Source organism: Anarhichas minor, unplaced genomic scaffold (assembly GCF_050575085.1).
Source record: "Anarhichas minor isolate MPS153535 unplaced genomic scaffold, ASM5057508v1 ptg000012l, whole genome shotgun sequence".
In the NCBI taxonomy this organism is placed as follows: domain Eukaryota; kingdom Metazoa; phylum Chordata; class Actinopteri; order Perciformes; family Anarhichadidae; genus Anarhichas; species Anarhichas minor.
In genome coordinates this window covers 1,362,946-1,388,009 of record NW_027466458.1, presented here as the reverse complement: position 1 = coordinate 1,388,009, position 25,064 = coordinate 1,362,946, and the positions used below count along the sequence as shown (strand labels likewise).

Sequence of the window (25,064 nt, the reverse complement as noted above, 5' to 3'; positions counted from 1 at the left end):
CTCTTCAGGGGATATCTAGACCTTTAAATTAAATGAAAACTCAACTCTTAAAGACTTTTATTTGTTACGGTTGTCAAGCCTCATCATGTGCATGTATTATAACTACAGTAGTGCCTTCTTACAGATTATGAAAGCGCACTGGTACGATTTATTTTTTATTTATAAATCATGTCTGATGTAGCGTGTGCCTCTGAGATGACAACAGGGCCGCTCTCACCTGTAACTGACCACCCACCGGATGTAAATGGTCTCCTATGCCTGTCAGCTTATGTTATCCACAATGCCTCTCAAACGCTATACAGCGCAGCCCACCACATCAAGTCTCCGGGGATGTAGTAGAGCCTGATAATGATGGCCTACGTGTGTTTTAAATAGTGTGGCAGATCCACTTTTATTTTGTCTCTCCGGCTGCTGCTTTCCGAGCCTCTGCAGTAGGCCAACAAAAACTGTAGTCTGTAATCCCCCCCCCCACGGCAATATTCGGGGGAAAAAACCCATCTAACCGTTAAAAGTCCAAGCATGTTCACCATCACCGCGGAGGACGAGTTGATCGAAAGGCACGCGGCTCGATTGATCGACGCGGAATGTTTTATCGGCAGATTGGAAGTCCACCAGTGTGAGCGCGTGCATGTGACGCGTCTCAAGCAGCTCTGGTTATTCTATTGGTGGCTCGTGCCATTTGGCGGCCTTCTGTGATCAATGCTCTTTGTAAATGTTAAGTGGGATATGACTGACATGGTCGGGCTCAACTCAGAGCCCGCTGTATGCACAATAACCTGATTGTGTGTGTGTGTGTTTGCGCATGTAAGGGCCCTCTCATAGCCTACTGGGAAAACAGGAGCCATATATACGCATCAGGAGGCCTCACATGTCTGACCCAAACGGTGCTTAACCTTACACTAAAAACCATCTGCACGGCCAGCTCGGTGTTCACGCATGTGTGTCATTTCACCGGCGGTTAGTCACGTTCGCGGTAAATTACTGGGATACAAGCAATGCACACATGTGGGTGTTTTGTGTGGCCGTTCAGGGCCACTCATCCATGTTTTCTCCGGTGCCGCACATGTTATTGTAATTGCTGTGTGAGTGCTGTAATAGGCACACCGGAGAGCATATAAATTCATGTGTCAACTTTTGATCCGCTGGCGCAGTGTTAAACGGTTTACTTTTGTTCTATTGTGCGGCGAGTATATGATCCACTCTTGACACCCTCCATTTGAACGTTAGTAATTGGGGGCTGCTAATGACGGTGGAGATATGGATGCGATAGCCGCTCCCGATCAGACAGTTTGCAGCCTCGGATGCTCCCTCCATCCTGTTATTTTGGTTTATTTGCCTGTAGCCCTTCTCGGGGATTCATTTTTAATGCGAGGTACACTAAAAGGCGGAGCAGCGGATCATCTCTATCTGCAGGAGTGCATTAACTTACCCAGTGTGTGTGTGTGTGTGTGTGTTATTCATTTCGTGTTTACTTGCGTTTTATTTTATGGAGTGATGAAAGTAAATTGTGTATTAGGAGAGGGCATGCGCTGCATGTAGTGTGCTGCAAGAATTACTGCGCGTTGTGTGTGTATCTTCCTGTCCATCAGGGTGTTGTATGGAGGCATATTTGAATTGTTACTATGGAAACCGAGCACTGCCGTTGTACAGAAACACATATCCAAATGGGCCTCTGTCTCACCCTCCTCCCTCGTTCACTGTCACACTTCTTGCATTATTTTAAAAAGATTCTTCTCTAATAGTTCCCCCCCGGTGTCTCCTCTCTGTAGATTCACCAGCCCTTTAGCAGAATATCCTTCCTTTTTTTTCTTCCCTCAACACACTGTGTATTGAGATCATTTCCTTCTTCATTGCTTAGTTTTCCTGCTCCCTCCTTGAGATTTCCTTAACCTCCTCCCCACCCTTGACTCTTCTTTTAGCGTCCTGTGCTAATCATGTCCTCTTTTCATCTTTCTGTCGTCAGCCGTGTTGCTCTTCCACACCTCCCTCCCTCCCTCCTCTGGGTTTCTTATTGCTGTTCCTTCCTCCACCTCCATCTCTTTTGTGTATGTCTCTATATATTCTCTCCCTCGCCCCACTTCTCTCTCCTCTTCTCTCTGCTGCCTTCCTCCCACTCGTTTCCTCCTCCTCCTCCTCTCTCTCTCTCTCTCTCTCTCTCTCTCTCTCTCTCTCTCTCTCTCTCTCTGGAAAATTCAGCTAGTTTACAATTAGTACGTGCACCTGCAATTGAGCCTGACAAACCTCTGGTAATTAGACCTTTCAGAAAAACGTTTTTTATTTTGAGTGTGTGGAGATCAACCTCACTGCTCGGGCCTCTTCTCCCTCCGCTCGCCCTGTTGCACACATTACTCCTCGCTCTCTGCCGCTGTTTTTCTACCTCTTTCAGATTTCAGTTCTCACAACTTCTCTCTTCTTTGTTTTCTTTGGACTTTTGTTTTTCGGTGCCGACTCGATCGCCTCCTCGCTGCTTGATGAATAAAAGATAAGCGAAGGTGTTGTTGTGTGAGCGGAGAAGGGGAGCTAGCTTTTCGCTCTGCCCTTCGTTTATCCCTCTCCTAAAGTGCTCCTCCGTGCTTCATTGATAATATGAGCATGAACATGTACTAAATTAAGATTCCACGTCTTTATCTATCTGGAAAATATGCCCAAATCTGTCCCCCCCGATACACGCGCACGCATACACGCATTTTCACATCAGGCCTATGACTAATTGTGTTTCCCCTGCCTATCACCTCCCTCTGCTTACATGTTTCACTCCGCCTCTCCCTTTTTTCCCTCCATCATTTCTCCTCTGAACTCTACTCCACCGTCCGCTAATAAAGGGGCAGTAGATAATAGAAATAATAGAAAATAATAGGTCTGAGCAAAGAGCAAAGAGCAGCGAAAGGGATCTCAGAGCGTTGGAGGGAGCAACGGAACGAAAACAAGTTTGGAGGTTAAAGAGGAGAAAAGCAATGAAAGGAGTGTGGGAGGGAGAGAGGGGGGAGAGACAAAAAGGAGAGAGAGAGAGAGACTCAGTCGAGCCTGGTCTGAGTGTGTAATGGTCACTTAGCCTGGCGGCTAGTCCATGAAGCTGTGAGGCTGTCAATCTGTCAAAATGCACCCAGTGCTGTCCTGACGCTCTCAAAACACACACACACACACACACACACACACTATCTCTTTCCCGCTCTGTCTTTGATGTGTGCCACAGGGTTCCTGCAAGGAAGTCACAGCCCAGTGTAATGGATGTGGCGTTGTCACTGCTGCATGAGAGCTTACATACCTCTCTCAGTGTGAGGTTTGATACCCAGCTATATGGGTCACTTGGTTTGTCAATAAGGGGTTGTCAGTGTCATCCATATTAACATGAAGCAAACAGCGAGAACATTTTTTTTCAAAGCTGGTGAAACACGATCTACCCAATGTCACCCACATATTCAGATGGGAAGAAAAATGATTGAATACATTCTTGTTACACAGTTTTTTTTTGATATGGCAGTTAATGTTCCACAATTCTGGACGTATAGAAAAACTACCGGACGTATGTTTTGAATGGCCACACAATAGCCTTTATTTGGAATAACTTAAATAAAATAAACATTATAATACAAATGCCGTCCCGCTTGCGTCTTTAGAGACTTTGAAGGCAGGGATAGAATAGACTGTGGCATATGCGACCATTTTTGGTCCCAGAGAGCAAGTGCACTAAAGTTTCCTTTAACCGCCGCCTCTAGTCCATCCTCGGCCTCTGCCATAGACTGTATAAATTATGGACATGGTTTCCGTGACGTCACCCATACTCTTCTGAAGAGCTATTGTGAAGGTGAAATTTGTCGGCTCTAGCGGTCGCCATCTTGGCGGTGATGACACAGCCTTCCGCTTGTTCAGAAAAATGTGGCTGTTAGTGCATTTAGCAACTTTCAGGAACAAATAACTTTAAAAGGCTTTGTACTGGGAAGTTGATTAATTAACCTCAAGAAAATATCCACTGATTTACAGACATCTCTTTTTGGGTATACTGGGTACATTTGGGTATACCGACCGGGGACGGTGGTTGGCTCCAATATCAAACCACATTTTTATGCTTAACCAACCCTAGTTCGTGCTCTCTGGTGAACAAACTGATACTTTTTCTAAGTCACTGCAATTCCTTGTTATTTATCAGCCGACATATAATACAATATTATATGCATATATCTCTGATATGCTAATGTTGGCAGATATAGAGACTCTTGCTTTTACACTTTATCCTTGTTTATAATCTCTCATGACTCTATTTCCCTCTCTCCCTCCAGGGACGGCATTCACACTCCTCCACAATGCTTGTCAGCCTCCACCTTCCTCCCTCCCGTCTTCAGGACAAGCGCTTCGTCTCCCCCTCCTCCTCCCCCCATCATCCTCCTCCTCCCCCAGACCCGTCCTCTCACCTTCCTTATTCTCGGCCTCGGCTGACTCCGCCCTTCCTCTCCTTGTCCTTCTCTCTGCTCCTCCTCTCCATGCTCCTCCTGCCCGTCTGTGAGTCTCGCAGGGGCGGAGGTCCAGGTACGGGGCCTGGAGGTGCCCCAGGGGGACAAGGTGGCCAGAGGGGAGGCGGCACCCAGAGGGGCGTCGTCATCCCTCCTCAATACTCTCCCGCCTTACCGGTTCTTCCCCCAATCAATCCCAAACTGATCAACTCCCTCAGTATAGCTGTCATCCTGGTGGGCAACTCTAGTGACGTAGCCCTGGGGGCTGGACTTGAGAAAGAGGACTTCCTCCACATCCCTTACCCTCCCAAAGTCGAGTTGGTCACCATGAATGAGACCGACCCAAAGAGCATCATCAATCGGATCTGCGCACAAATGACAAGGAACTCTCTGCAAGGTGTAGTGTTCGGAGATGACACGGACCAGGAGGCCATCGCTCAGATCCTGGACTTCATATCTGCCCAGACACACATTCCCATCCTGGGCATCAGGGGAGGCTCCTCCATGGTCATGGCTGCCAAGGTAGGAAAAAAAATACTACTGAACTGTGAACTGTTCATTAACGATTTGACCACCCTGCACGATAATCAGGGCAAATAATTGGCGGTGAATAGTGAAGTGGGAATAGATAAGTTGTTGCTTCTTCATCCAGCAATGTGATTTGATTATTCTAAAATAGCACCTTGGTGAGCCTATGGATTCAATTCAACATCCACCTTCAAGAACCTGCAAATAAGAGTCATCACAAAAGTTTTATTTAGTTTTTTTTTAGCATGAGCTTCTTGGTTCATTTAAGATAATAAGGAAAACGAGGGAAACACTTTATTTTTTAAGATGCATCAGCCTCCCACCACTCAGTGCTGCCTCCCATTCTATTCCAGCCTCTCTGCTGATTGATTTCGCTGTTAATTGACCTCCTCTGTGAGCCTGACGTCATATTGAAGCTCCTCACAGCGAGTCGACTCAACTCTGAAAGGACTGCCAGTGTGAGACAAAAGACCGCATAACAAGTCAAAAAAACACATCTCTGTGGGAACGGGGATAAAAGAGATTTGGCACAAACCAAGCTGCACGAGGAGAATCCATGATCCAGAAATGGAACAATAGCTTTGAAATGTATCCTTAAATAATGTCGTTAATAGGCTTAGCAACGTTTAAGTCCCACGGAAGAATGACAGAATCCATACGACGCTGAGGTTGGGTTTTTATTAGCTTGTCGATGCCGGCTACCATTTGTAGAAAATGGGACATGCAATAGAGATTCTCTGCAGTTGTGATGTTGGTGTAATACCATCGGTAATGTATTAAGTGCTGTTTGATTGATATTGGTTGCGTAGGTCCAAGATATTTGAGTTTGACATTTTTTTATTGACATTATGGAATAGTGGTTTAGCTAATTAAATCTTATTATTATCTGATTAGCTTTTTCCAGAGCTTTCAGCCCCAACTCATGGTCTTTATATGCGCATGGAATTTGTTAAACCTCCAAGTGGTTGACATTTTGGGAAAAGTAGTATGTTTCGTCGGCGTGAGTGAACGAGACACAAAGCTTGCAGTTTTTCACGACTCATCCAAAACCGGTCCAAAATAAGCCGTGGAGGAACAACCTTCAAAACTTTTGGAACAACTAACTTAATACATTATAATTCATGACCGAAAACAAAGGATACATTGGCTTTCATTATGATGCATTCAAGCTCTTCTCAGTAAGAAGGAGAATGGAACAATTATACTGCTATCATGTTGTGTTTAAATGTAATCTGGGAAAATGTAGTTTTTTTGCAAGAAACTTGAATAGATACAGATGTTTGAAGGAGATGTTTTCACAGCAATATAAAATCTATATTAGAGAGAGTAACACGACGTGTTTCATTTACTAACACTACGTCGAAAAAAATAGTTTTTTTTAGTAATCAAATAATTGTTATAGATTACAATAACAAAATTAATTTAGAATTTATGCCGGTTTACACTGACTGCAGGATGGTTGATATTATTTTTTGGTACGGTTCTGAGTACAAATAAATGTTACTCTTGCTTTCAAGGCTTCAAAGACTTTGTTCTTAAAAAAGATAATTGGAATCAGCAAAAATCTGAGTCGGCAGGGCATGCTTTTACAAAAACGGAAATCAGATTTGGTCAAGAAAATTGCAATGGGTGCATTTATTTTCTTTTTTTAAAGTTAGGAAGTGTATTTTGAGTAAAGATGTTTTTGTCAAGCATTTCTGCAGTTAGAGACTGATGAAGAGTTAAAAAGATATATTGAAATTGAATTGAAATGTTATTATAGTCGTCATATACATTAGGGACATGTATATAATATGAAATATAACTTCTGTATTCAACCCATCCCTAGCTTATTGGAAGCAGTGGGCTGCTGAATGGCAGAAGCACTGATTCAAAAACGAGTATCAGATGCCATGCTGCAAAATAATACAAATTAAGATTGTGACTACTTACCATATTACATATGGGGTAAGTAGTCAGCAGGACAATGAAAAAGAATGTCTGAAAACCACCTCAGGGCCAGGACAGGGGCCAAAAAAGGAGCGAGGCCAGGACCACAGGTGCTTTTTATATGCTGGCACTGATTGGGGGAGGAGCCAGCCTGAGGGCTGCGTTCACAACCCTACACTTCCTTCCCTGGGGAGCGTTCCCCACTACACTTTGTATGATTAAAACACTTTAGGTGTTTGTCTAGTGCATGGTTCATGTGCTATAGAGGACTTTGTGTTATCAGGAGAAGTTTATTATTGTTTGAAGGCATTCTAGCTCCAGCACAAACTAAAAAATACATGGTAGAAACTTAATTCTCACACCGCAGTTTCCTCCTGTGGAGAATCTGATATGATTGTGGACAACCTTGCTGCATAAATCTGCATGACAATCAGACAAAGTGATTTCTTGAAATTACCGCTGTTAAAGGCTTCACATTAATGCCATTTGTGTGCAACATGAAGACACGTTCCATAACAAACATATTTACCAATGTCATTATCAGCTCACTGATGCCCTAATTAAGAAAACGGGTTGTGTTGGATAAATTGCAGCAATTATGGTGGATCACAATCAACAGACAGACAGTTTTAATCTGGAATCTGACAACCAGCTTTACTTGTTGCTCCAATGAACATTTATATCAAGGCTATCTCTCAACTTGAATAGAGAAATAATCGAATAAAAGCTCCAATTCAAAGAGAATTACGTTAATGTCCCCACAGCAAGGCAATACCTCCAGTGGTCAGAAACACTCTTAATGACTGTACAGCGTGCCTTCATCTTCTATAAAAGACCGTTGCATATGAAAATCCAATTGTGGACTTGTTGGAGGAGATATGATTGGATAAGAATAACGGAGTGATTTTACTGTTGAGATAAAAAAAGAAAGGAACACGAGAATAAAAGAGGAGGGGGGGAGGTTATGAAATAACTTGTGTGGGTGTGAAGGAGGAAGAGGCATTTGCTCAACATTTAATTACCACATTTTACAGCTGACAGAGAGACAGAGGGCACAAACTGAGAGTGACAAGAAGCAAAGTGTAGATGAGAGTTTAACTCATCAATCTGAGCAATTTCAACAAATTTACTCTCAGAACAGAAGATGTTGTAAAAATAATCTCTAGAATCTGCATACTGGTTAATTTAGAAATGTTTCTGGTGGTGCGGCATGTCCGCCCGCTGAACTCCCGTTAACCAGCACATGTGACGAGTGACATTTTAAATCCTTATTACAAACCACTTTGCCGTCACTTTTCCATGGATCTGACACCACGCATCTCCGTTCTCCATGAGCCCGCCTCCAAAACTCAGCTCTGAGCTCCTTAAGAGATAACGTTGTGGATAGGGCTGTATCCTCTTTTCTTTTCTCAGGCTATGATTGAGGTTTTCGGATGAAGCTGTTGTCAAATTTCATGATGTCCTTACCCTTAATAAATGGGAAAAATAGGTTGTTTTTTTTGTCACTGTAAGTTATGGTGCTGTTAGATTGCTGCTAGACAGCCTTGTGAAGACAGGTGCCTCTCTTTGTGTGCGGCAAGCGGGACAGAAAACCTTTGTCGGCAGTGAACATCTTGTTTTCAAAAAAAGGATGGATGCCAATAAAAAACATTGCTTTTTGGAAATGATTACATCCGTGATTTTTAAACAAATGTTGACTGTTGCGATGTTTCAGCAAGTTAGTAATCATAATAATTCGAATCAGTGTTATGAATGAAGATTCGAACTATTCTGTACAGCCCTAGTTATGGATATGAATTGGATGATCATATTAAAGATAGGATAATAATGTTACAAAGAATGGACATGGACTTTTAAAAGCAATGCTTAAATATTTTAAATAAACGGTTCACACTCCTTTATGAATTACAGAAAGCTTAGCCTAATTAAAGATTCTGTTTTTTTCAATCTGAGCCTCGCCGCCGCTCCCTGGCGATCGTCGATCTCAAGTCCCCACGATTGGACGATATAAAAACAGAGATGATCGCCGACCCCGACTGAGGCACAGCAGCACATAAGCAAAAAGAGATGTGTGTATATGTGGAGGGGGAGGCTGCATTAGACATCATTTGATGGTTAACACAGTTCTTGAGTAAATGTGTGTGGACACGGTCTGCATGGCAAGCACTTGCTTATATTTCTCTCTACATACTGTATAAAAAAAGCGGTGACAAAGGGAGAGAGACGGGAAATGATTATTTCGTAGTCTGACAAAAGCAGTGCTACGTGAGAAAAGGGTTTAAAGCCCTAGTCATGGAAGGATGGGGGGAGGGGGAGGTGTTCAATAGATGAATGAATAGATTAAAGCGTAAAAACAGAGGTGGAAACACAGGGGAAGAGGATCAAAAACAGGGTGGTGAGGCTGAGAGGGAGCGATGAAGAGGGAAATTGTATTTCACTGTGGTGAAGTAGGGACTTTTAGTGCCACTGTCGCTGTCTCTATGCGTTCTTTAATGTTTTATTTCTAGATTTTCAGTCACGCCAACCAAGAACAACATCAAAACCCTTCACCTGATATCCATATTCACACCTATTAAAGCTCTTTTTTTGAAAGTCTTCTACATTAGTTGATTGAATAATTTTGGACACTTGGATTAACAAATTAAGCATTTTTAAGACTTCACCTTGGGCTCTATTATATTCTAATTTAACTTCTTTCCAAACTATTAATTGACTGATCAAGAAAATAACCTATAGAGTCATGGCAGGGAGATGCATGTTGTGTGTGCAATAGAGCGTGAGTGATTTTCCAGCACCAATAACCCAATTCCCTTCAGGTTGCCAAGTCCATCCCTTATCAGTCCACAGTAAAGTCCAATCTATTGTGCTGTGTGCTGAAGTCCTTCTATGGGGGGCAAACCACTTGATTTATCCATATCTTGTCAAGGAGTCATTTGATTTCCATTTTGAAGATTGAACGAACGGGTTTTCCCCTTTTTATGGCATTTGATCTTTAAACCGCATTATTCAACACACTTTACAGTCTCAGGCGGCGATGGAGAGACCAAATAAACCGCCCGGCTGCAGTTTTCCTTCCCAGTATTCTAATGAATCATTGACAGACGCAGGTATAGGCCCATTATGAACCAAACAATTTGCACGCTTCCATTGAGCCATTAATTCACGCCGTGCCATTTGTTGGTATTGGCATAATAGGACGACGGAGTTGGCCAACACTCGACTCCAGCTCTGGCGACTAATGAGGTCTTCCAGATCTTTTGTTGGGACTTAAGCTGTGCGTGTGCGAGCTTTTTGTGTGCGTGCGCGGACACGTATACTGTATGCTGGTGTTCGATGATAATGGCCTCTTTGCCTGTTTTTGGGGAGATTAAAGCTGTTGTTTTCACTGCAAACAAGTGCACTGCATCCTGAATCCATTTCTAATAAACTGTCCTCTGTGTGTCTTTCCAAATGCCTACAAGTCCATAACCATGCAGCAGGCTTAAAGTTCTAGCTTGTTTAAAATGACTCTCTCTCGGGTTGAAAAAACTCTGCCAGGTGGTTCTTAGTAAAACTCGTGTATGAATGTGCCGCTGTGTCATGGCTCTCTTGTGGTGTGATTTCTCTAATTGAAAGAGAGTCAAAAATACTTTACATAAGGATAACAAACTGCCAATGCAATGCTTTGGAAAAGGCTTCTTTTTTTTTTTTTTTTACATTTGTTAGTTAAAATTCAGGGATTCACCACCCCTTGATTGATTACTGCAATTATACACCCTCTCTATCTTTAAATAGGCATCATCTGCGCAAAAGTGTGTGAGGCCTTCTTGCAAGATAGACGCGACCATGGAAGTAAATTATTTTGCTGACATTATTTGACATCAGCCAGACCAGTTAGTAGCTGTACAACAGTGATGTGCAGCTCCTTGCTAATCTGCAGCAGCTGACATGATTGTTTGAGCACTCTTGTTTCCTCTTCCTATTGTTGTCATTCCCAATTTGTGGTTTTAAGACTTGCTGCATGCAGCATGTATCCCATTATGCCTGCTGGTTGTACATGAGGGGATAATGGACCGCCTCTGTAATGCCGCCTTTCGCAATTAGGACCAATCCCAAAAGGCAAGAGAATTAAGGTACAGTCTCCAATAATAGCTGCACATGTGCAGAGGGTACAGAATCAACACCGTCCTCTTGGAGTGGCTGGTTGATTTGCTTCACTCACTAGCCAAACAGACAATGGTAATGTATTGAGTGGCTGCTTCATTTTAAACATGCTCTATTCATTTGCCCAGTGGACAAAATATTGCTCCTCATGCAGCTATTACCTGATATTATTCTGTCACTCCCGTTCTTTAGTCCTATTATTTTTCTTGACTAGTTTAAAAAACAGGAGAGTCCGCTTCATTTCCGCTCCATATGTCAAATGTAACTTCCACTGCTGATGCTGATGCACTCGAACAACAACAATATAGCTTGTTTGCAAGAGCAAAGAAAAGTCTGAACAAGCTGGCAGTTTGAGCTGGCAGTCCAGCAGCTGTAAGACTACTTTTAAATTATTTTAATTGGCGTGTTGAGATTACTTTGTAGATATGAACAGTGAATAAAATGACTAAAACAACAGACATGCTCCATGTAATGATTACTTCATTACCTCATCTTCTCCCTGTAAAACTAATCACATCCTATTAGAGCTTCAAGCTCACTTTCCCGCTCTCTCACCTCCTCCATCTAACTGATGGAGCCTGGAGTAGAAAAAAAAATCTGCTCTAAAATAAAACGTTGTCCATTGTGTGTCATTCCTGTGGTCCTTGACAGCTAAATGTGAATACTGTATACGAGGACACGAAAGCTACAAATCAAAAGGCTTTGAGCTGCTCTTTTGTCAGTGAGTGCAAGCTGTGACAACGTCCGGAGGAGTGTTCTTGGGATGTGTTAGTGATGTAGTTCAATCAGCCATGTTGTCCGAGAATTACATTTAGGGGTTCACTAACGTTGGTGGGGCTTGTCCTCTGGGGATCGTGAATGTCTGTACAACATTCCATGGCAATCCATGTTGAAATCTCAGCTACACCGTCTTATTGCCGATACAGTTCTTCAATCTTTTAGTATGTATACAGCAGCAGCAACAGAGAGCGCTGTACAGCAGGTGGATGTTGCAAGTTTTTGTAGAGCTGTGATGTTTCGTGTCAGTGCTGCATCCTGAGAGCGGGCAGTAAGATTGTTCTCAGGCTGCTCCCAGGATGAGACAGATTTGCTAATCGTACTGTCCTACACCCTTTCTCTCTCTCTCTCTCTCTCTCTCTCTCTCTCTCTCTCTCTCTCTCTCTCTCTCTTTCTCTCACTCACTCACTCACTCGCTCACTCACTCACTCACTCACACACACACTGAAATTTGTCCCTCTCCATCCTCATCATGCCATTTTTTCCTCCTTTCCTCACCTCAGCCCTCCTTCTCGCTTCGTTATTGCATTGATCTCTGAAATGCCCCCCTAATCTGGTGAGCAATGTGGTCCCACCCTCGCTGTCCCATGAATTCGGTCCACGCTCGCCCAATGAGCTTTTTCCGCAATCCAACTTTTCCTGATAACTTTGTAGATTTTAATTGTGCCCTTCAAATGCGCTGCAAAAAAATAAATCCTCTCCTCTTCCTCTTCCTGTCTGTTTTCTCCTCCTCTCCCTCGTCTTTCTCTTCATATAATGAGCTCGTTTTATCAGCGGCTGTGCTGTGCGTGGACAGGATGAGTAATTTTGGAGATCACAGGAGGCTTCTCAGCATTGCACTGGGTTACAACAGGTTGTCAGAAGGCTTTGGGAGCCTCACTGGCCTTCTCCCTGCCAGCAGTAACTATCTGGCCTTTTAACATTGCAGTTTATGGGACCTAATTACCCAGCTAATCTTATTATGTAAGATAAAGTTGGCATCATTTTCAAATGAATTGAGATTAAACTTTTGTGACACAGAATGCCAATCACAGCGTAGCTTCGGCCAGCTCTGACCAGGGTCCGACAACTATCCGCCTCTGCTCCTGAGACTCTCATGCAATCGTTTCAGATTCACTTCCTTTTCAGACTGGTTTTGTGGATTTGGAGCTCGTCTTGGTTAAACGTTGTGTCATAGTGATACTTGTTACCGGGAGAGGTTGGAAGGAGATACACGTTTTTTAAAACGTTACGTTTCTACCTAAAAACTTGTGGAGCTAACATTAGCAGAGTACATTATTAGCAATACATCAACCAGCGTTAGCACTTCTATGCTACGCTAACTACTGAATGCATACATATGCTCCTTTTGCTTTGTAATGATTTGTAACAGTTATCGAAGACCTACCCAACTTTACAGTGTTGTTCCTTAATTTCATTGTTTTCTGTCTCGATCACCAGGTGATGTGCTGGTTCACTGTTACACTGATCTGTAGCTTTAGCTTCTACCTTTATCTTTTTTTAACCTGTTTTATCTGCTGAATTAGTGTGGCATCCTGGAAACATCCTTCAAACGCATATTGTAGACCCTATGTCAACTTCTCTCTATAGTTTGTTTTTTCCAAAAAAAGCAGATATTATTTCAGCAGGGAGTGCAGTTAGTGGCAGTGTGGGCTCCACTACAGTGTACGTTTTGAATATGTCAGTTCCAAACAACCTAATTGGTTGATGCCTTTATTCTCTGTGCGAAAAGTCAGTGAAATCAACCTAGTATCGGAAAAAGAATTACAATATTGGTGTTCTGGATGATATAAATATTCATGATATGAACAGATTGAAAAGAATATACGTCCCCGGTGTCTAATGGCCTTTATACGCTGTCATTTGACACATTGTCATTTTAAAAATATTGATTATAGCAGCTTCAGAGAGCGGTCATATAAATATTTTTTGTCAATTGTAATTTAAAAGAAGGCACGTTCAAATGATGCCAATAACGATGTCAGATAAGCGAACGCTCAAATGTGTTGTTCTGGATGGCAGTCTGACAAACAGCATATTTTGGTTGTACTGTTGAGAGGGTTTGTTGTGATCGCTGACTGACAAAGAAATTGTTCCCACGATCTTTGAAAAACAAGCATTGATGTGATTGAGTGATGGAATCGTGTTCTGTGTTGTTCTGCGTATGTGCCAATCACAGCAGCTGTCTGTGTTGGTTTCAAATCAGAACATCAAGTGTTTGCCAGTGGGATTGAACACATTGAAGGCGACAGATGTCTCAGTTGTGATATCATAGCGCATTTATCTGGTGAAGCCTAGGTGCTCAATATTAAAGCATGGTGTACAGTAAAGCAAGTCAGAGTATTGTATTGTTACCAAGCAGCAGTATACTAAAGGCCATAAATAATACATAGTATAGCACGGTATTCATGCACAATTCATTTGTCACTTTCAAATCCTCAACCTCACCACTGTGCTGTTGCCTTAGAAAGTTCAAGATGACCTTCCTACAATTTTCGCCATTCAGTGTCATTAGGGTTTCAAACTTGAAGCACTGTGCACAGTGCTCTCTCATTGTATTAAATTCAGCTTCTTCTTTTTTTTGAAGCTGTTCATATTAGAGGGAACTCTGGTGCCATCTCACATGACTTTGAACTTCATCATGTAGTGCCTTTTTTATGTGTAGGGAATACAGAGAGAAAAAACAGTCAGCTAGAGATAAAAAAAGATACAGAGATAAGAACCGGCGCAGAAAGAAAGAAAACGTGTCACATAATGTGGTGGTTTTCATGGTTTTGCGTCAGACTGAGGAAGGGCTCTTAAATACGGAGAGAGCCGGCTGACTTGTGGGTATTTAATCCCAAACAGGCAGAAAGGTTGAGTTTGTTCTAATTGCATGGAGCTGGGGAGGGCAGTCATTTATTCATCAGTGAGCCTCCATTAGTTTTCACTGAGATAAAGAACGAGAGAGAGAGAGAGAAGCGCGATGGACCAAAGAAGGAGAAAGACACATTTTGGTGCAGAAGGGAAGTTTTGTTGTTATATCAACACTTTTCAATACTGGATGTTTTTAAAGGGTTGATATATTAGCCCATGTCACATTAACACATAACATGGAATGCGTGTGTGTGTGTGTGTGTGTGTGTGTGTGTGTGTGTGTGTGTGTGTGTTAGCGATGAAGAGCGGGAAGTAATATCTGTTCGTTGCAGCTGGTGAGTCTCTCTCCAGTAGCAGGGACTGACACATCCGGCTCAGTGGTCTTTATCTTCAGTCAGAGTGACACCCAATGAGTGGCACCCTCACCAGCAAACGTTCTCTCAATCTCTTCTCTTCTCTAAGGGCAGATGCGCATGCGTCGGAATTGTGTTTGTTGGTTTTTATTCAGTTTTAAAACACTTTCTTATATCGCACTTCCAGATCCTATAGTTGTTATTGTCCTTATTACATGTTTTTTTCCCTATCATCTAATCAGTGCAGCACTCCTGGAGCCCATGACTCTTCGTAGCTGCTTTTAGCTTATCCGCCAGCTGTTAGCTTGCCTTACTAAATTGATAACAGGTACACCTTACACTGGCCACAGTCTTCTACTGCAAAGTAGTAGTAAGCTCCACTTACCTCACCATCTGACTGCATGGGCTGCATCTGTCTTATCCAGAGGCGAAGCTCAAAGCCCCAACGAATTCCACCCCATCCCATCCTGAGCACCAGTCCACCAACCCTATTTTAAAGAGTCCCTCCAATGCTAGAGTCATTTGGTATTTTTTTGTTATTCGAATACATATCCTTAAATGTTCACCTCACATTCCACTTGCAATTATTGATAGACCTCCAAGGCTCTCAGCACTACAGTTTCTTGAGTTGAGACTTGCAGGCTGCTGATGATGACTATGAAATAGCTTGTGACTTCAACATCGACGTTGACAACCCAAAGAATAGTGATGCGAATGAACTTAATGCACTATTTGACACTTTCAGCCTGTCTCAGCATGAAGGACCCAACCCATTCTCCAGACATTCTCTGGACTTGATCATCACTAAATGTCTCTGCATTTCAACACTGGTTAGGGATTTGGCTCTACCCGATCATTTCTGTATATTTCTTTATTTGTCTGTCCTCAAACTCGAGCTATGGTTGTTAAAAAGAGGTTCTTAAATGACCTTACTGCTGCTCCTTTTACACAAAACAAAATCTACAACTTCAAATGAAACATCAGACTCTGCTGAATAACTTAAATTCCAAAACATTGTATATCGTAATCAAAATCGGCAAAATACAAGATAATCACTCATAAACAGAAAGCACCCTGGAGACATGAACCAAATGTAAGGCTAACGAAACATAAAACCAAACTTCAAACACTAAACACGTTATCTACAAAGCCATGCTCCTCTCCTACATTAACACAATTTGCAAAGCAAGTCGATCCAACAAAAATAAAAACAAGGCCCGCACCTTATTTGGTACCGTAGAAAGACAAATCCCAACCCCTTCAAATAGCTCCTGGATTTCTCTCAGCTGATAATTGTAATGAATTTACATGCTTTTTTTAAAACAAATTGATGGTATCAGAGTTGATATTAGTTCAGATATTAGAAATTATACTTGGAGCGCAAGTAAGAGCATGCCCTTGACCTGTGGTGTCCCTCAAGGGTCAATTCTCAGCCCGCTCCTATTTAATCTGTTTACGCTCGCACTTGGCCACATCCTTCAGAACAACATCCCTATTATTATAGTTATGCTGATGATTTTCAAATATACTTAGCTTTCTCGTCAAATGACTAAAGGTCCATAGAGATATTGTGCAAATGCAATGGAAACTGGCTTTAGCGAAAGCCTTTTGCACTTTCAATATCTGAAGGTAGTGATGTGTATCAAAACCCGGTATTAAACGGGCCCCTGTGCTGAATAATTAAAGATCATAGTACTGATAAGCCCCGGCGTTACTGGTGCTTTTTATTAGTACTTTTTGATGTTTTCATGTCATTTATTATCACGCTGCAGCACGCATTTACTCAGCTCAGCTCTCTCTGTCGGGCTGATCTCCTCAAACTACACACACACACACACACACACACACACACACGCACACATACACACACACACACACGCAAGCACACGCGCACACACACACACACACACACACACACACACACACACACAAAAACAGACACCAGGTGAACCAGGTGAAGGGAAGGATACTCGAGTTGACGGCAACTAGCTTTTTAGACAAAGCAGCCAGGTGGACAGAAGACAGGAGGAATGACTGACACTGACGGATGTCTGTGTTACAAATATCTTGTAGAAGAACCGAGTATTGATAAGAGTATCTCCTAGTAATATTAAAATCCTAAAGTTACCTATCCTCACCTGTAGGCCACTGTAGTTCTCCGACACACTTGAAAAAGGAGGGCCTGAGCTGAGGGGTATTTAGTTGGTTGCAACCGGCCATAAACCACGAGAGGCCAATAAAGCGAGCACAATGTCCCTCTAAATCTTTGCCCTGGTTGCCATTAAGCCAAAGAATTTAAAAGTTGTATTACTTGTGTGTAAATCTCTACATGGAGTTGGCCCTAAACACATAACTGACATGCTGGAGCGATAAAACCCTTGCGGGGACCTCTTAGATCACTGGGGGATGCTAGTGGTACACTGGGACAATGTAAACACAGAGAAGTGTCTTTCAGTCATTATGCAGCACAGCACTGGAACCAAATGACTGATGCGCCGCACACTGCAGTTTTTATATCCAGACTGAAAGCATTTTTATACTTTTAAACTAAATGTTTTGAAGTCCAACGCCTCATCATCGTTGTCTCATTATTACCATCATTTTGAATCTTTTTTATATTCTTTAAAATAATGTACAACTTAATAAACCCGTCAACCAAGAGTCTTCACTTCGCTTTGCGTGATTCATCTCCGGTGGGAAACAGACAGTGTGTGCACTGCAGTGTGTTTGAGGTAACTTCCATCATTCGGCCGGGCAGCGTTGTGACACGGTTGCTGGCCGCGGAGCCGCCAAGCTGTCACTCCGTGGAGAACTGAGTCTCCAAACTGCCGCTGAGACAGCTAAACAATGACAATGATGGAGTTATGAAATGACTCCACCACATAATACCTCATGTACTTAAATATCAGTGGTTCTCGGCTCCGGGGGCTACTTTCTATATTTAGTCCAAGGGATTTTGAAACGCAAGTGCAAGGAAAGCCTGAAATACAGTTAGTGTCAGCTACTGCAGAGGTACGCTTACACACAGTGAGTGTTATGAGAGACCTGTTTGGACATGATGCAGAGGAAACCTGCTGGTTATTTTCAATTCTAATTGATATACGGTCGCACAGCACCGTTCGACAGAGCTGTAGTTGTGAATGCTAGCTTGTGGTGTACGAGTGTGCACTAGCTGAGGCTGATAATAACAGGGCGAAGCCATGAGGGGATGTGACACTGCAGCTGTTGGCCCCTGCAGAGTGTTATCACACACAGTCCTGTTTATTCAACACACGGTGGAGGGGAGTGCCAGACTCACAATGTTCAGCTTTTCAGTACTGTATATGGGCTGCCCGTCTTTTCATTTTGAGCTGTCTTTCTCTGCTTTTACTGTTTCTGCGGATTCTTCACCGTCTCTCCCTCTCTGGCTTCTCTATCTTTACGTCACATCTTTCTCTCTCGGCTTTTCTCTCTCTAATCTCTCTCTCTCTCTCTCTCTCTCTTCCCTTATTTTCCCGCTTCTGTTCTGCATCAAAGTAAGCCAACGCTCTCTGGCAAGCACCGGCTCAAAGCTCACATTCTCAACCCTTCAAAGCCACTGCTTATGTGCAAGTGAAGAATAAAATGAAAAGAAATTTGACTTTTTTATTTCTTTATTTTTGACATGCTGAGAGATAATGTTTGCTAATGTTTGTAAACAGGGGAATAATATGAATGGGATTCATCCTCCAGCAATGACTGGACACAATACCTGAAAATAGTGTTTGCTTTTATACAGCTGTTGATGCATTCATTTTCTCTCTTCTTACGCACAATACAGAGTTGCTCTGTAGCTCTGCAAAGCCAGACCTTTGCATGGAGTACTGGAAAATAGAAAGTAGATCTGTGCAGTTGGTTAGCAAATTCAAAGGGAGGCAGCTCATGTCTGCTGCATATTTGAACAGCACAGTTGGTGATGCACATCACAGGGAGGCTACAAACCTAAATGTGTTGTTCACTGATATAGAAGATGGGTGTCCTGCTACAGTTTCATACAGATAAGACTCTTGTTTAGTCTTATTTCCTGTCTTGACTAAAAGCTGATTTATTGCTTTTCAGCAGTATTTTTGCATTTAAAAAGCCAGAATGGCATGTGCTCCTGTCCCTGAAGAGTCAGCAGCCAGATGTAGCAACAAAGTCAAGAAGAAAACGTTTTTTTTGGATGAAATGAACACAAATGTTGCAGTCGTACAAATCAGACAGCCTTGTTGCAGATCACAACCTACATCATCAGTTTGTTCAGGTGTGGCGTCGTGCTCGTTCACAGTTCTTTCCCCCACTTTGCGGTACAATCGACCAATCAGAGCTTTATTGTTTCATTAAGAATGGGGACGTCATCTTCCTAGGAAACAGAAAAATGGCTACAAAACTGGTGAAAAGTGTTTGACCGTCACAGAGGCACACGCTGTTGTAAGTTGACTGACAGAAATAGCAGCTCTTAAAGGGACAGTTCATCCCAAAATCCAAATTTTTCTTCTTATCTGCATTTCTATTTATCAGTCTAGATTGTTTTGGTGTGAGCTGCCTATGTTTGGAGATATCTGCCAAAGAGTTGTCTGCCCTCTCTCCATTAAAATGGGACTGTATGGTATACTCGACATATGGTGCTCAAAGAAATATCTCTTTCCAGAAATCATGACCCGGTTATTTAAGATAATCCACATACATGTATTGATAAATAGCACTACAGGTGAGAGGAAAAATATGTATTTTTATAATTCTTTTTATTTTGGGGTGAACTGTACCTTTAAGTTGACATATTTATTTTATACCTACAACAGTTGGTCAATTGCTTGGACTGTAAGAAACAGTAACAGACGCTTTTCACAATTTTCTGTCATTTTTGAGACAAAAAAACATTCCACGATTAATCACGACGATGGACAAAGCCTGTTATTATTCCCAAGGGGAGGGAGCGGTGGTGTTCAGGGACGTTTTGTTTCCGATGAAGCGGCTACATATATCCGTCTCTGTTGTGATGAGACCTCATTATGTTGAATCATCAGTCATGTACCACAGAAAAGCGGAGACGGTAGAGGGACATCCGCACATGACTCGCACATGCAGTTCACTATAGGCATGACCCTCCCCCACCCCCAGCACACACAGCTAGCAAGACTTAATATACAGTCCACTTCTGTCAGCCCGGGTTAGCTTGTGTTAGTTGTAGTTCATGTGTGTGCGTGTGTAGATGAGTGGGTGGTGCCAGCCTGCAGACTGCCACGGTCAATGAGACAATATATGGAGAATTTTGGGCCCTGCAGCCTAATCTGAAGGAAGTCATTTGAGGAGTGAAGTCAAAACAAAACTCAGTTAATAATATTAGCAAGACAATTTGTCGCTTCCTCCACCCAAAGGGGCCAAACCTATAATTGAGCTGCCAATATAAGTGGCCTGTAATTGAGCGATTATAATTGACCTCAGGTGTGTCGGCGTCATAGAGCCGGAGGAATGCGATCATGTGCGTCTCCTCTCACATCGCCACGAACGCAGTCTCAATGCGTAAGAATGCTTCTATATTTGTGTGCATACAGTGCAGCAGAGGGTAAGTAGGTATTTTTTCATACTAATGGCATCTTTAGCAGGACGGTTTCTATGGAAACCGAGTTGCCACGGAAACACTGCATGTCTCTTTGAATTAGAAATGTCTTTCTCGATCCCCTCACTCCTCCCCTCTCCACGTGTCTCTCCATCACTTCCCGGTCCTCTTCTTCCTGAGTTCCCCCGACTTTGACAGGCCAGCTGCTGTCAGTCAAAAACCCCCTGTGCCGATGGAGGAGACGCGCACCACAAATGGAGGAAACGGAGGGTTGGCATCTGTGCTCTCCAAGAAAAAAAAGGAAGAGGAAGAGGAGGGAGGGAATCTTTTTTACAAGGTGGGGATGCTGGTTTTTAATCAAAAGCAACATATTGAAATCGGAAGGAAATGTCAAATGGCATTCAAAAGATAATGATGACGAGGAGGATGTGGCGAAGAGAAGAGCGGGAGGACTGAAGGAGGAAAGGGAAGGCTACAAAGACAGAGAGAGAGAGAGATAGCTGATGAAAGGGAAGGGGAGAAGTGATTGATTTTGCTCTCTCTGATGCCTCTGGTATCTGTGTAACCATGCTGCCACACTTATCCAGCCTATCTGATTTAACGGCAAGCGCGATGAAGGGAAGAGAGAGAGAGAGAGAGAGAGAGAGAGAGAGAGAGATATACATGCATACAGAGATGGAGAGTTTCAGAGAAAGAGGGTAGAAAAAGTGCAAACAGATAGAGAATGGGAGTTATTGGGCCGGGTGTACAAAATGAAAATGTGGAGAAAGTCATTCCCCCGGTGCTGATGGATGTCTAAAAGAGGGCGAATGAGAGTAATGCTTGCAAGGGAAGTGGAGGGCGGGAGGAGAAACAGAAAAAAAGGAGACGGAGTCGAGGCGTGCAGGAGAAAAAAGAAAAGTGCATCATGACAAGGTTTTTGAACCGCATGTCTCTCAATCCACGCTGCGCTTGACTCCAGCCTGCACTCTCACCTCGTGCACTTGTTAGCGAGGGAAGGGGAATTGAAAAGGCAGGGCGTATGGATGTAGGCAAGTGGGAGGGAGAGGCAGAGCGAGGACAGAGTGCAAACGTGTGTTTTGACACGGTTAAGGGCTGACGTAAAGCTCCTGTATGGAAAAAAAAGACCTGTAGATCGGCCGAGGACCATGTGGCAATGCACTGCAGTACACAATGAACAGCATTTATCCTTAATTTACTACTCTCCAAGCTGATACGTTATACTTTTTATTATACTTGTTTTTTTTATAAACATTTTCCACTATTTAATGTCCTATTGCATTTACCGTAAATTCCCAAATAGAGGCCTTTATTCATCTGGAATGCAGAAAGCTTTCCTGGTGGGCTTTTAATGTGAAGCATCTTCAGGAAGTGTCAGTTTCATTTACCGTAGTTTAAGAGCAATGCAAAGTAAAACTGATTGGAAAAACATTTGAGGTGAAATGGAAACAGGACATTAACCCCGTCCTGCCTCGCGGTGTTTGCTCCTCACTGTGCCGCAGCTGCAGAAGCGGTAGATGCTTAAGTTAAAACAAACACAATGGAAATTATACGAATTTTACTTTATCATTCAGCAAATATCGACCAAATAGGTCGCTGATTTTACTGCATGCGTGCTGGTAAGGTTACCTGAAGGCAAAATCATTGTTGCACCGCTACAGGTCACTGAATCTGATGGGTCACAGAATACAGTGTAACACTGGCGCCATGCGGAGGCAGAGCTCTCATCCTTCTGCAATGATCAAATACCACAAATTCTTATTTTAACAGCAGATAGATATTTAAGAAAAGAACATGTTGGCTATCCACTTTGTGATGAGTACCTTCTCAAAAAGCTTAACTGGCGGCAATCCTTCATGTTCAGTCAGTTGTGTCGCAGTGGAGTATAATATCTGTAAAATAGATATTAGAGAAGGAATTATGACTTGTTTAACACTAACACTAGCTAACACTAGCTTTATGTGTGTGTGTGTGTGTGTGTGTGTGTGTGTGTGTGTGTGTGTGTGTGTGTGTGTGTGTGTGTGTGTGTGTGTGTGTGTGTGTGTGTGTGCTTCGTGCAGGCTAGCTAACTCCTTGTGGGAGTAACTGTTATTTGTAGTAGTTTAGATGTGTTTGATTTGATCAACATCAGTTGCAGAGAAGCAAACACATCTGACTGGAGCCCGGTCACTGTGACAGCCTCACCTTCAATGTGCGATTGTGTGTACGTTGAAAGCAAAAAAAAAGGACACTTTTCTGGCGATACACCTTTTTCTTTTTCATTGCAGCGGTCTTGACTCGACATTAGAGGAAAAGCACAGGTGCAACTTATAATATTGACAATGTCTCAGTTACATTCCATGTCCCTGTTAGCCTTTCCAGTGAACTACATCATCAGAGTTTTCCCGCCTCAGGCTTGGAGACTAAATTTTGTAATTAACTGTGCCGTTGAGTTTGAAAGATTTAAGCAGACATGGAGGGTCAAAACAATTGGTATTTGTTGCATTATGGGAAATGTAGGACTCAGGTGCTTGGGATCTCTGCTGCTCCTGCGCTCATAGAAAGCCTATGAGGCTGAAAAACAGATGGAAGTAATTGAACCAAGTGTAAAGTCAACAGAAAATGCAACTCTGTTTACTTTAAGGATTTATCTGAAAGCAACATTTTTTTTATCAATATTCAATTTAATTGTCTATATCCAGGCTTGGTTATACTCCCCCCTACCTATCTTACTCTCACACACACACACACACACACACACACACACACATAGCTACAGATGACAGCACGCCAGTTGATTAGTCAGGTCATGTGTTATCCGGGGCGAGGTCTAATCGAGTCTCTGGCTCCTTTTCTATTGGTGGTTTTTGGCCAAATCAGCATGCAAAGCTCCCATGTGTCGTAACGTGATTAATTACCTGCGATTTCTTCAGCGCTAACGAGCTTAATCAACTCCTCGCAAAGGAGCTTTCCATTAACTTGCCGGGCCAAAGGTTGAGCTAAATGGACTCCCCCTCTACTCCCCCCTCCCCCTCCCCACTTCCCTCCCATCGTCTTACTGGGCTTGCTGTTTCTGACAAGTGTTTCTTCCAGTTGATTGTTTTAATAGGTTTGCATTCGTGCCTCTTTTCTTCTCATTTCATTACACTGAACAGTCTGTTACTTGCCGGGCCGCTCTGCGAGCTTGGTTTCTTGGTTTCCTCCGCTGTTCTCCATCTTCATCTCTGCCTCTCCGTGTCAGGACAAGGCTTTGGGCTTGACTGACATGATGTGAGTGCTGCCGGAGCGTCAGATGTAACAGTGGGAGATTGAATCAGACAATTAATTGTATCCTGCTCGTGGTGCACACAGCGGCGATAGCGATGGAGCGGCGGAGAAAGCTTGAGGCAAACACTAGATTCTTGTACTTTCAGGGGAGCCTTTATATATATATGTGTGTGTGTGTGTGTGTGTGTGTGTGTGTGTGTGTGTGTGTGTGTGCGTGCGTGTGTGTGTGCGCGTGCGTGTGTGTGTGTGTGTGTGTGTGTGTGTGTGTGTGTGTGTGTTTATAAGAGTGAATGTGTTTGTGAGACAAGGAGATTAATTTGTCCTGATTAGACATTCAGTTGACGATTACGTTTCGGTTGTGGTGCAGAATTGAAGACACAATGGAGTCTTTTAGAGAGGATTTTAGAAGCTCTCTGGTGTTTTAATGGATTCTGATGTTAGGGTGCTGGCCTTACCACTTCTGGCTTACAGTAAGAGATCATACTGAAAAAAACAAAACAATCTAATGCTAATGTGCAATATCTCTTTATGTCTTTACAGCTTTAGCTATTAGCCAAGTAGTTAATCCACTAATAGATCAAAAGAAAAAAAAAAACTCTCAATTTTGACAGTATTTGTTTACTGTCAAAATGCCGTAACTTCTAAAATGTGAATATTTTCTGGTTTTATTTGTCTACCATGAAAGTAAATTGAAAATGTCGGTGTGTCTTTGACTGTTGGTCTGACAAAACAGGACATATGAAGATGTCACATTGGGCTTCGGGAACATTGTATCTTCTGACATTTTATTGAACAAATGATTCACTGGGAAAAACATCAACAGATGAACTGATACTGAGCACAGAAGCAGCTCAATATGCATGCATGGATAATAAAATGATGAGCTGCGAGGTACTGACTATCTTAAATGTTTCGTTTTAATCATGTCATTGAAAGTCTTTGGTTGCTGGATGCTTTGTGTGTGCTCCTGTTAGTGTTGACGAATCCTACCAGAGCTGTTTGTCTCTCACTCAACTTGATTAATCTGATCAAACAAAGGTACAGCTAGGGATGGGTATCAATAGGGTTTTATCGGTACTACTACTCTTATTGATACTCCTTATTGGCTCGGTTCTTTATCAATGCTCTTTAGGGGTGTCCCCGACTAAGAATTATAGTCAGATCTGATTGGTCAAGTCTTGCCTATCGTTGACTGATTATCATACAATATATATATATGTATGTATT

General features: G+C 42.7%; 1 protein-coding gene across 1 annotated transcript in view; it reads left to right on the top strand.

The window, feature by feature from the left end:
* The first annotated feature begins 519 nt into the window (after window positions 1-519).
* grin2bb (glutamate receptor, ionotropic, N-methyl D-aspartate 2B, genome duplicate b) overlaps window positions 520-25,064 on the top strand; it is a 71,053-nt gene continuing 46,508 nt past the window's right edge. The window contains exons 1-2 of the mRNA XM_076090830.1: window positions 520-630; window positions 4,278-4,970. Of these exons, the coding sequence (XP_075946945.1) occupies window positions 520-630; window positions 4,278-4,970 (804 nt within the window). The remainder of the gene's footprint in view (window positions 631-4,277; window positions 4,971-25,064) is intronic.